The sequence below is a fragment of the Sarcophilus harrisii genome, chromosome 2 (assembly GCF_902635505.1).
Source record: "Sarcophilus harrisii chromosome 2, mSarHar1.11, whole genome shotgun sequence".
In the NCBI taxonomy this organism is placed as follows: domain Eukaryota; kingdom Metazoa; phylum Chordata; class Mammalia; order Dasyuromorphia; family Dasyuridae; genus Sarcophilus; species Sarcophilus harrisii.
The window spans coordinates 136,186,277-136,198,827 of NC_045427.1; the positions used below are offsets into that span (position 1 = coordinate 136,186,277).

The following is a 12,551-nucleotide window of genomic DNA, read 5'->3' on the forward strand; positions in this document are numbered from 1 at the left end:
TACTGGAATGGTTTTTGCCATTTCCTTCCCTAGCTCATTTACAGATAAAGAAACTGAGGCAGAATTAAATGGCTTCCCTAGATTACACAGCTGGGAAGTGTCTGAGGCCAGATTTGAACTGAAGGAAATGAGTCTTCCTGACTTCAAGCACAGCACTCTATCCTCTGTGTTACCTGGCTACCCAGGAAGCTCTGTGTTCCTAAATCTAGTTATATGTTGTGAGGTAAAATTAGGAAATTGACCAAGTTCTTTGGAAACCTGGTTGCTTGGGAGTTGGGGAGCAGCAGGATGGTGAGGGTTTGCTGTTGCCAATGTTTGATTTTAATCTAGAGCTATGGAATCATTGAGTGTCACTGATGAGGTCACAACATTCTGAAGGGTCCCTGGTGATCATTCGGATCATAACAGCCCCACAGAGGAGTGGAGTGAGCTCTGAGGGTTGCTGCCCAGATCCATCCTTTTGGCTTTGTCTCTTAGGTATTTTGAGATTTTGAGTCGCTATAGTTGGGAACAAGACCACTCCCTCTACCAAATTTCTTGAAGAACTAAGACTCCATACACTATTAAGATCTGTGAGTTTTAGGGGCCTTCCCTTCCTCAGCATCTGAAACCATGAAGCGTAGATATGAAGAGGGGTCATCATATGTCAAGAGTACTGAAAAAGGATCACAAGAAGGAGAAGGTAAGATGGAAGGGCTAGGAGCAGAGGGTTGAATTCAGTTAATCCATTTTCTAGAAAGATGTATCTAGAAAATGTGGTGGGAGTACAGGGAGGGAATTCATGGTGTAAGATAAGAAAGATGTGGAGATAAGTAAAAAATTCAGAACTACATTTTGAGTATAGCTATTACTGACATTTTATGAGGATGTCTACCAGTTAGATGGAAATTTAATTTTAAGGTGAAACAGAGTCAGAAATGCACATATTCGATTTCTTTTCCACTCTCTTGTCTGTTTCCTCATTTGAGGCACTGACTGACCAGCAGGGATATATTGAATGGAATTATGGAAGGGCAAGAGACAAACTGAGACTCTTTGGGCACAGGATATTGAATACTGAAAGATAGGGGTCCTTGCTGGAAGCAAGGAATGCTAAGAATGGTTTGGCCAGGGCCCATAGATCAGGAATAACTGTTTGAATTGAAAGTTAAAAAGTGGTTTATAAGGCTGGGAGTGAGGTTGTTGGGGGTTGGAAAGGGATAGAATGGTGGAGAGCCCAGAACTCCAGATAGAATCTCTAACCCCAGGGACAAAAGAAAACATAGCCAAAGGTGGCTACATCTGGGAAAATTTTCAGTGGGAGAAGCAGGGTAGTGGGTTGAGTGACCTAGTTAGATAGATAATCTTCTTATTGACAAACTCCCAGAGTGGGAAGCTGGGGCAAGAGTGGAAGATGAGATCAATTTTCCTCCTCCCCAACAAATACCTCCAGGCAAGAACTGGTTCGGGAAAGCAAAGGTGAAAGATTATTTATTTAATTCCCCAGGGCATATGAGAGAAGATTCTCCAATTAGACCTGGCCCAAGTATGGTGATCAAAGCTGAGAACCAGCAAGAAAATGAGAATTCTTCTATCTACTATTCATTTTCCTCTTCTTTCTCTTCTTCTGCCATAACACCCAAAACTGATTGTAAAGGGTGCATCTACTATATCCAGGTGAAAACTATAAAAGGAGTGGCCGTGGCATGGGAGACTGAGACTGGAATGGAGCCAATCCAGAGGGCACCTCGAATTTATGAATTAAACCCATCTGAAGAGAACAGATTAGAGTCTCCTTACCAAAACTTATCTGGCAAAGCTCTGGCTGATATGGAGAAAAATGTGGATGAAATGAATGAAGACTATAAAGAGGAGGAAGTACCAGGACCTTCAAGGATTTCAGATGAAAGACGACGGAGAAAGATCCCTGATTGGATGGTCACAACAGACAATGGCTACCGTTGTGTGGCCTGCTGCCGGGTATTCCTCACTTTGGAGGACCTCAAAAGACATGCTAAATCTGGTCCCAAGGAGGGATTTAGCTGCCATGTTTTTAACAAAAAAATCCATGAAAGACGAAGAGTCCAGAAAAATTTGCCTCTAGGCAAAGATGAACATTTAACTCAAAGCCCCAAAGAACAAAGTAAGCCACGTGAAGACCAGGGTAAAGGAAAAGGCCGACATGGACGCACCTCCCGTGAAACTCAGAGTATGGAGTTGCACCATGACAAGGATGCGGAATGAGCTGGGGGGGGTGACTCGATTATGGGGACTCTGGTTCTTCTATCAAAACACTCCTACCAGTCACCCCATTTTAATTCCCAAGTCAACAACTCTTTGAAACCCTCACAGGTCCAATAGTCCACCAGCTATAGCATCTCCAGCTCTCATTGGAAGGAGGTCAAAAGTCACAGGGAACAAGAAAGAGAACAACAAATCCAGGAGCAGGGCCAATAAGAATGGACTCTACACCATCAAGTCTCCTTAAGGATAGGATTGTCTCATTTTTGTATTGACTGATTGATCTCCATATTAGAATGGAAAACAGAACAGAGAAAGTTCATAGTCTTTATTGTGAGGAAATGGTGAGTGTACCCATTTGGTCCAGATTTGTAATTTCACGCTATCAGAAGTTTCAAGTGAGGAAATTCCCTCTACTAATGCTGATAGCAACTGTGCTCAGGTTTCTGGTCTTTAAAATTTTGCCTGAAGTGCTGAGAGGCAAAATGTTAGCCTGAATCACATACAGTTAGTGTATGTCTTGGATTGGGTGTGGACCTAGAGCATCAAGACTCATAGGCTGGTCCTCCATCCACTTGCCATAGTGCTTCTAAGTATCAAAGTAATATATCAGAGTTTTCCACATCCATACATTTGTTTCTGATAGAGGATGAGCAATATTTGCCTCCCTTGGAAGTAGATCAAATTCTGCATCTCACAGAAAGTCAGTGGAATGCTGCTATGGGTCTCAGTTAAGACATTATGTCCTTGTGCCCTGAGTCCTTAAAGCTCTGAGGAATCAACCATGAGAGGGGGCAGGGTAGCACCATACAGAGGGTATTGACCTTAGAATCAGAAGGCTTGTTTTCAAATCCCAGTTCTGAACTTCCTAGCTGTGTTACCCTAAGAGTCACTTAATCCATCTTCAGTTTTTAATTTGCAAACATGGGCTAATGATAATAGCTTACAGTTAAATAGTATCTTAAGGTTTGTGAGGCACTTTTATATATTGATATGTCATTTTATTGGGATGATGATGATAATTGCATTTTAAAAAATGTTGAGTTAGTAAAAAGCCCCCAGCAGATTGGGTAGAACTTCTGGGGAAGGGAATCGGGTAGGAAAGGGAGAAAGGATTCACTGGAGGATATGGACCAGAACTATATAGGATGAGAAGATAGGAATAGATTATGACATGTACTGCTGGAGGACATGCACTGATGAGATCACAGAGCTATCAGAATATTAAATCATCTTTGCACAACCAACCGTGCAGGCTTCTTGTGAGAAAAGTGCTTGGGAAAGTGTCATTATTATTTTTACATTCAGTTCTATTCAAGCAATGTCTTAACCTTTATGTATGGCATTGACTCCTTCTACACTCTGGTAAACCCTATAAACCCCTTCTTAGAATAATGTTCTTAAGTTAAATAAAATTCAAATCAACACTCCTTAAAAGGATGTGTCAGTCAGCTCCTCAGTGTCTCCATTCATGGGTAGATTTCTAGGTGATTTCCCCAAACAAAACTCATCCCTACCCAAAGCCCTCCTCTCTGTGTATTTCCTACTCTATTAGGAGACAAGCTGTTTGAAGACAAGGACTGTCTCCCTTTTGTAATTATATCACACCCAAGGCTTTGTACAATGCCTATCACATGGTAAGCACTTAATAAAAGATATTTTCATTGATTCATTGGTTTCATCTATTTATTGATAATGAGGATTTTTGTTGTTTCTTTAGATCAGTGGAAGCTCTCACTATTTGGGAATAGAAATGAGACACCCTGGTTCAAGAGCAGATTGCAGCTGGAGCAGAAGAAGTTCTTCAGGTTGGAACTGTGATCACAGTGAATTATATCCTGTCTTGATAGTTTATAAGGATTAGAGACTAGTAATTGTCTTTTCAGTTGTGTCTGACTCTTCATGGCTCCATTTTGGAGTTGCTGGGTTTTTTATTTGTTTGTTTTGGCAAAAACATTGGAGTGATTTGTTGTTTCTCTAGTTCATTTTACAGATGAGGAAACTGAGGCAAATAGGGTTGAATGACTTGTCCAGAGTCACATAGTTAATAAGTGTCTGAGCTCAGGTTTGAGCTCAGGAAGATGAATCTACCTGATTCCAGTCTAGTATTCTTTCCACTGTGTCCCTTCTTGTGTTTCTAACCCTTATCTGTTCTTTTCTCAGTCCAATTCAAATCTCTTCTTTTTTTCTGAAGAGTTTTCCTGATCATCCCAGTCCCTTGTTCTCAAGCAGTGATGAGAATCTGAGCAAGTAGGACTGTTGATAAGTGGACAAGCCTATTCAGACAAGAAACTAGAGATGGCATGTTCATTGAGTCCTTATCTGTGCCTCAGGCAATGAGAGGAATATACTTGAGTCAATCTACCACAGTTGGGTTGTTGGTGGAAAAGCAAGAAGGACTCGTCTTAGGAGCCAGGAAAACTGGGTCCTTGTCATGACTGACACTTTCCATTTAATTTCCCTGAGCTTCAGTTTTCTCTTCTGTAAAATGGTAATAATTATAATAACAATATATTGCCTTTCTCACCATGTTTCAAGGAAGGTCTTTTGAAAGCTTTAAAAAGCTGTGTAAATGTGAGTTGTTTTTGTGAAAGTAGTTTCTGATGCATTTTAGAAATATATAGTATCCCAAATAATTACTATTTCTCGATTTACAAACAGGTAAACAAAATGAAGACTTCTATACAGATGAAACTGAGTGGAAAGAAGAAAAAAAGAAAGAAAAGAGTTGGCAGGAGAGAAGAATCTATAATTCTTAAGGAAAATGTGAGACTGACACTCCCCTGCTCAAAAACCTTTAATGGCTCCCCCCTGCCAACAGGGTAAAAGCTCCTTAAGGTCCTCTCTCTATTCTGTGTCATCACCCTACCTTTCTTGTCATGTCGTCCTACTCCCCTCCATAAGCCTTTCTCTCCAGAAAAATTGTTCTTTTAGCTATTCTGCCAACAGTCATCACACATTCCCACATGTCTAATATCTATGCCATTGCTCCCACATGGATGGCTTCCCATCTCCTATGCACTGATAAAAAAAAATACTGCTTACCCTTTCAGAAACCTAATGTATAGTGAGGAGATCTTGGATTCAAATTCTGAGTTTTCCACTTTCTCCTTGTATGACTTTGGGCAAGTCACCTAAAACCTAACTCAATTTCCCCATCTGTAAAATGAGAAAGTTAAACTAAAATGAGGGCCTCTAAGGCCCTAGCTTAAAATTTTTGAGTCTATGTAAGGTCCAATTTCAGTCTCATCTTTAAAAATTTTCCCTCTCTGCTCTCCTCTTCCCTCAACCTACTCCAAAGCCTGGGTTGAAGGATCTTTTGAAAGTCCCAGCACTGTCACTTGTGATCTTGACCCAAGTCAAGGTCTTCATCTGAACTTAAGTTTCATAATATATAAAAAGGGAAAAAAATAATACATAGACCACCAAACTTAGAGGGTTATTGTTTTGCAAGAAAAATATAGAATGATCTATTCACATGAACTACTAAGAATGAATTAGTGTTCACTGAGATTTGCATGCAGAAGAAGAGAGGAAACACACTATGCAGAGAGAGAGAAATCAGCCTCTTGAGTCATAGGGCTGAAATTTACCATTAGGGTCCAGTCAAAGAAGGCCAGGTTCTGGAATAAGAAGCCTGGGGTTTAAATTGTGCTTACAAATTGTGTGGTTATCCCTTCCACATCACAACTTTGCCCACTGCAGTTTCAATATATCGCAAAGTGGTATAAGAAATTAAATGAGAATTTTTGGGGAGTTTTACAGAAGCTGCAGATAACATGCAAAAGCCGGCAGATGCCACAGAAAAAATTTAAGAACTCAGAAATGCACGAAACACACACATACACACACATAGTATTGTGTAAAGCAATGTAGTTTATCTTTTAATGCTATAATAATTCAGACTTCTTCTCTGGTACAAAGGGAAGGCCAAAGATTTTTCTGTGAATTTTCCAAATGTGGAAGGGATTTCTGTGGTAAAATGGGGAATTAGCCTCCTTAAAAATCTTTAAAATAAACAACGTATCTATAAAATAAACTGTTTCTTTCTCAAAGGACCAGACCAAATTATTCCTTCTGTTGCCTGAATTGAGACAGCTCTTGAGGTTCCTTGCATCTCTTTCAATCCTCAAATGTCGTGGCCTATGTGGTGATGCATTTGGGAGCCAAGCTTAGGCCCTTGGCATCCCTGAGGGAAGGCTGCTGAGCAGAAGGGCAGGACACAGCCAGGAGAAGGGTCTGAACCCATATGAATCCTAGGAGGTGAACCTATAGAGAAAGAGAAGTTGATTTCTTGTCAAAGAGGAGGCGAGTGGAAGACACAAGAAGAAAATGTTAAAGCCAGAAGTGATATGTAATCCAAACTTTTCCTTACTCCAACTGAGAAGCCTTTTGTGCAAGGTCTCACAGCAAATTAGTGACCAAGATGGGACAGAACCTTGGTGCCCTGGGCCCTTCGGCCATCTGATGTGTCATGGAAAGCCAGGGAGAAAATGGCCTATGGAGAACGCTGGCCCGAGGCCTGATTTAAACCTCTGACTGGAGAGATCACTCCCCTGAGTGAAAACAGGGCAGCTGTTTGATCCTATTAACACTTGTTCTAATATATTTATAGCAGCTGACCTGAGGGGAGGCAGCCGGTCACCCTGCAGGAGAAGAGGAGCAGGTCCGTCTCTTGTAGACCCTCTAGGGTGAACTGTGAGTTTGGGCTGATGGTCACAGGTGGCAGGATTCAGAGTTGGAAGGGACTTTAGGGCATGTCTAATCTGACAGCTGAAATTGTAGGCCCAGACAGGTAAGTGACTTGGCCAGCGAAGTTTGTTGGGGCCGTTTACCGCAAGTTGGGTATGGAGAGTCAGGAGGACCCAAGTTCAGATTCGACCTCGACACTTAATAGCTGTGTGATCCTGGACAAGTCACTTAACACTGCTTGCCTCAGTTTCCTCATCTGTGAAATGGGGATAATAGCAAGATCTACCCCTCAAGATTTTTTTTAAGGCTCAAATGAGATAATATTCCAAAATATTCTAATATTAACGAATATTGGTTTAGCACAGTGCCTGACACATATAGATACTTAATAAATCTTTATTCCCTTCCTCCCCAGGGTCCTATAATTGGACTCCAAATTGATTTCTTCCATATCCCATCATTTTTCTTTAATCGTTTGAGATGATGGAAACACCGTCCCTATTATAGGCACAAATTAGTTAACTCAAAGTATATACGTGGGGCCCGCAATTGGGAGGTTTCCTGATTGGCCAGGAGTAAGTCAGTTGGGAGGATAACACAAAGTTTGTTCCAGCACATCCTCAGTGGTTAAACATCCCAATTATGGGGCTGTGTCCTGAAGAGATGTCATTCCCCTCCGTAGCCACAAGGTGACAATCATGTCACTGTGCAATGGAAAGGCTTTGGGCTGCTGGTAAATCGAATTAGAAAAATAATTGCAGTTTAAAATATGGTTGGAGGTGATAGTCTGACCGGGAATGGATAGAGTATGTAATGTGAGTTCTAGGGGAGTCGGGAAAGTACACATACACACAAACACATACTTTCTCATATATGGAGGTATGTGTATACATACACATACAAACATACATGTGATGTAATCATATATATATATATATGTATATATGGGAGTGTGTGTATATATGTAGGTATATTTGTTTATGTGTATGTATATATTATCTGTATATTAATAGTCTTGTTTCTTTTGCAAAGTAAATATTTTAATTTGTATATAAACTTAATATTTTAGTATTTAACTTAACATTTATATTTAATAATCTAACAAATTTATATTTATAAATTATGTATAAATATATGTAAATTTTAATTTAAATAAAATCTATTTAATAATTTAAATTTAATAAACTTAAATGTTATAAATTGAAATAATTTAATTTAAATATATTTAATAATTTAGTAAAATAATTTAATTTGTGAAGAGACTTTATATACATATATATATATATATATATATATACACACACATATATATGTAAGTATGTAACTAGGTCTTTCCTGATACCCCTTGAAATCACAATACTTAGGAATAATCACCAAGGTAAGGTACAATTAGAAGGGCACATAAGAAAGAACAGTGAGTGTATTCTGGGTGGTCTTCACCAAGACAGAGGGGGAAAAAAATTTCTGGTACCTTAAGAGATAAGGTGAGATTTATGAGGCCTGAGGCATCCCTTTTTTATAGAATACAGTACAAAACTGTATTTTTTATGTTTTTATAGCTAATGAGCAGGGGCCAAACCAAGGAACTTGGAGCTGCTATAAGGGATAGGAAAGCAGTTTCTTTTCCTCTCATTCCCTGTTGACCTGGCATTAAGTTCTATTAAGAACCATAGGATACCAGGGATAGTGTAATAAAATTGTCTGTTAGAGAGAAATAATTGAAAACACAATATTGAAATTCAATACTTGTTTGGATATTAAATTTCTCTAACATTGGTATTTTTTATATGGCCAGTTTGAAAATATGTTGTGCTTGACTGCATATTTTTCATAAGTCAACAAGAATTTGCTAAACTCTTATGTGCCAGCCACTGTGGGAATACCAGGAAAGATAAATATGATCTCTGTCTAAAGAGCTAGACAATCTAAGGAGGGATAAAATATGGAAACAACTATGTACAAAAGATATATACAGCATAATGTGGAAAGAAGCTACTAGGATTAAGGGAGACTAGGAGAAGCTGCTTGGAAAAAAGGATTTTGTCTCAAATCTGAAGAAAGCCAGCATTGCTCAGAGATAGGGTTGAGGAGAGGGCACTCCCGGCATGTGGTATGGCCAATGAAAATGCATGGAGGTGAGTTTTTTTGTTTTTTTTCCCAATGGGACTGGAAAGGAGAAATACATATGTATTTTTCAAATCAAATTTAATGCCTTTAAGGTCACTTCTCTGAGAGGTACATGACCAAGAGCTATTGAATGTTAAGAGTTGGAAGGTGCCTTTGAGGTTGTCTAATACATCCCTCTCATTTGTCTGTAGACAAAGCAAAATAACTTGACTTGATCACACAGCTCTAAAGTAGCAAACTCTTTTAAAAAATGTTGTGTCTAAGGTCATATTTGAATTCAGGTCCTCCTGACTTCCTGGCTGGTGCTCTATCCGCTGTGCCACCTAGCTGTTCCAGATTCCTTTGGTATTTACTAGCTCTGTGACCATAGGCAAGTCCCTTCATCTCTTGAGTCTATTTTGCCACCTGTCCTCCTTCAACACAGCAGCTGTGTCTCACTTTAATACTTATACGTCCATTCCAGTAGCCCAGTACTTGGGACATAGTAGGTGCCCTACTAAACAAAAGTGTGTTGATTGATAAACTGGGAATAATACCTGTTAATATGTATCACAGAATTGTTGGAAGGATCCTTTGAGATTGCATTCTTTGCAAACCTTCAAATATTAAACAGGTATCAGTCATTATTATTTGATGATTGAAAAAGGTAAACCCTAATGAATTTAATTGATGAGTTATTTTCTGTAGTCCTTCACAGATGGCAGAGTTAAAAGATAATATTCTAAAATGAAGAGAAAAGAGAAATTGGAGAAATAAGATTAGAGATAGCAGAGCATTCCATAGGGGCAAGATTGGTGGACATTTTCTACAAGCTGCATTTGGACCAGGTTAGAGGCATCATATATGATAGTAAAGTCTGGCTGCTAGGATGGGGAAGGAGGCTTATGATGTACTCAGTTGAAGAGTTTGGCAATAGAACAGATGATCTGTTTCTGTTTGTCATTCCCAGGGAGGATAAATTAAAATCTGGGTGTTTCTATGGCAACCTTTATAATGTCTCAGAGTCGGGAGAATACTGAGAGATCACTTATCCTAATGTCTTTATTTTAGAAAGAATTCAGGAATCATAAGTGAAATGATTTGATGTTATCATAGTCCTTCCAGCTAGCAACTCTATGGAGCCTCCCCTCTGAGATTTTCTTCCATTTATCAACTGTGTGTGTCTTCAGAGAGCTCACACTCAAATGGGTGAGACCATATGCAAGTAACTACAAGATGATAGACATATAAACTATACACAGGATAAAGACAGGATGATGTGGAGGGAATCTCAGAAGATAGTAGAATTCAGGAAACTAGAAAAGGCTTCTTTCTAAAGTAATATAGTTATTTATACATTTTTCCCTCACTAGAATGTGAATTCCTTGAGGGTGTACAAGTTTTTGCCTTATTTTCTTCATATCCCCAATACTTAGAATAATAATTGGCCCATGGTAAAAACTTAATAAATGCTTGTTGACTTGACTACCCCGGTTCTCCTAAATCCCAACCTAATGTTCTTTTTACAATAATACATGGCTCCATTGATATAAGTCCATATGGGACAAAAGAACCTTACTATAAATGTCCTAATTGGGCATAATTTAATAGGAAACCAAATGTTAGTAGATGAAGGCATGACATTTTTTTCCCCAAAGCAGAAGCCTTGGATTAATTAGACAAGGAGAATAGAGGGAAAAAAAAGGATGAAATGGGCATGATTGTAGAGAAGGGGCATCTAAGGAAAGAGCACTGAGCTTAAAATCAGGAAAGCTCATCTTCCTGAGTTCAAATCTGGCCTCAGAGACTAATTAGCCACGTGGCCCTCGGCAAGTCATTTAGCACTGTTTACCTCAGTTTCCTCATAGTAAAATGAGTTGGAGAAAGAAATGACAAATTGATGCATCTGCCAAGAAAACTCCAAAATCAGGTCATGGAAAGTCAGATATGACTAAAGTGTCTCAACGCTTGATGTGGTCTAAAAAGAATTTCCAACAAAAATATACTTCTAGTCCTAACATGTAGGTTTATGTCCACTCTAGACCATATAGAATAATATGTTTCCAAATCCTTTCCCAGTATAGAAAATAGAGATCTGTTATAAGATTTCCATGACTAATGAAGAACATCTTGTATAATTGGTTATCAGAAGCCTTGGAAAATTCACACTTTAAGTAAAGTCTAGCAGATTTTGACTTAATTGAATGAAAAATGTTCTTTAAGAAGTGTCCAAAAGAAAAATGGGCTGCCTATGGACGTCTTTAAGCAAATCCTGAGTGACTATTTTTTTAAAATAGATTTTTATTTTCAAAATACATGCAAAGATAGCTTTCAACATTCACCCTTATAAAACGTTGTGTTCCAAATTTTTTTCTCTTCCCCCACACTCCCTGCCTTAGACAGTTAAGTAATCCAATATATGTTAAATATGTGTAATTTTTCTATACATATTAACGCAATTATTAAGCTGCACAAGAAAAATAAGATAAAAAATAAAAATGTGAAAGAAAACAAAAAACAAGCAAACACCAAAAAAAGGGGATGGGGTGACTATTTATAGTGAATTCCTTTTCAGGTATGGAATGGAAAAACATTCATCAAGTATTTCTTATATGCCCCTTTGCCAAGTGCTGATGGTAAAGCAAGAGAGACTACCTCTCTTCTCAAAAAGTTTACCACCTAATTAGAGAAGAAAGGAAGATTTACCAATAAGGAAGATTAAAAGGACTCCAATCTGTAGGGGAAAATATTAGGGCAAATGATAAAGCCCAGGAATCCTTAGGGATTACAAGAGCAGATCAAATGGCAGTACCCAAAGATCTCAAGGAAATAGTGGCAAGGTATTTGGGAAGGCCTATCAGCCTGCCATCTTACTAGAAGAATTGTAGTTGGCAAATAACTTACTGTTGATCCAAGCAATAGGAGTTGATCCAAGCAACAGGAGCAACCACAGTATTGTATATGATAGGAACAGAATAGGGCCATGGGATACCTCCCTCTGGGGTTAGGATGGAGGAGAAGGCAGCATCCACCTGGGAGGGAATATCTAATTTCTCCCGGTAACTGGGCAATGGGAGCTAGAAGAAAGAGTAAGATCTACCTTCTCCCTATTTTTGCTGGCTCTTCTCCCTATTTCTGCTGGCTCTTTAGGAGTCTAGATGCAAAGATACATCTGTTTATGGGTAAACTAGGAATAATATAAAGTCTCCAACAGAGTCTCTTTAGTATTTGGTCCAGCTGAGTTAGAATAGATGGTATAGTGGAAAAAACACTGACTTAGAGGCGAAAGTGTACTGAGTTTGAATCCCCTTTCTGACACTTAATTGTGTGACTGTGGACATGTCATTTAAGTAACTCTGAGCTTCAGTTAATTGTGCGACTGTGGACAAGTCATTTAATGTTTCTGTGATCTTCAGTTGAATTATCTGATAAAAAGGAATACACCAGCACTTCCATCAGAGAATGTGAGATCCAAATAACATACATTGTAGCCCTTCAAAATTCATGAAAGTAGCATTTATATAAAGTTTTAA

General features: G+C 38.8%; 1 protein-coding gene across 5 annotated transcripts; it reads left to right on the forward strand.

Moving 5' to 3' along the window:
• The first annotated feature begins 203 nt into the window (after positions 1–203).
• LOC100919034 (protein FAM170A) lies at positions 204–7,124 on the forward strand. 5 transcript variants are annotated; one of them, XM_031950900.1, is made up of 5 exons: positions 204–682; positions 1,487–2,564; positions 3,776–3,857; positions 3,941–4,028; positions 4,882–7,124. In XM_031950900.1, exons 1-2 carry the CDS (start codon positions 613–615, stop codon positions 2,221–2,223), a joined length of 807 nt encoding a protein of 268 aa, XP_031806760.1. In that variant the 5' UTR covers positions 204–612; the 3' UTR covers positions 2,224–2,564; positions 3,776–3,857; positions 3,941–4,028; positions 4,882–7,124. The 5 variants fall into 5 exon arrangements, 3 of the variants coding, with proteins under 3 accessions (XP_031806760.1, XP_031806761.1, XP_003758122.1); XM_031950901.1 differs by lacking the exon at positions 3,776–3,857; XM_003758074.2 differs by lacking the exon at positions 4,882–7,124 and having other exon boundaries at positions 3,941–4,030.
• Positions 7,125–12,551: the final 5,427 nt, after the last annotated feature.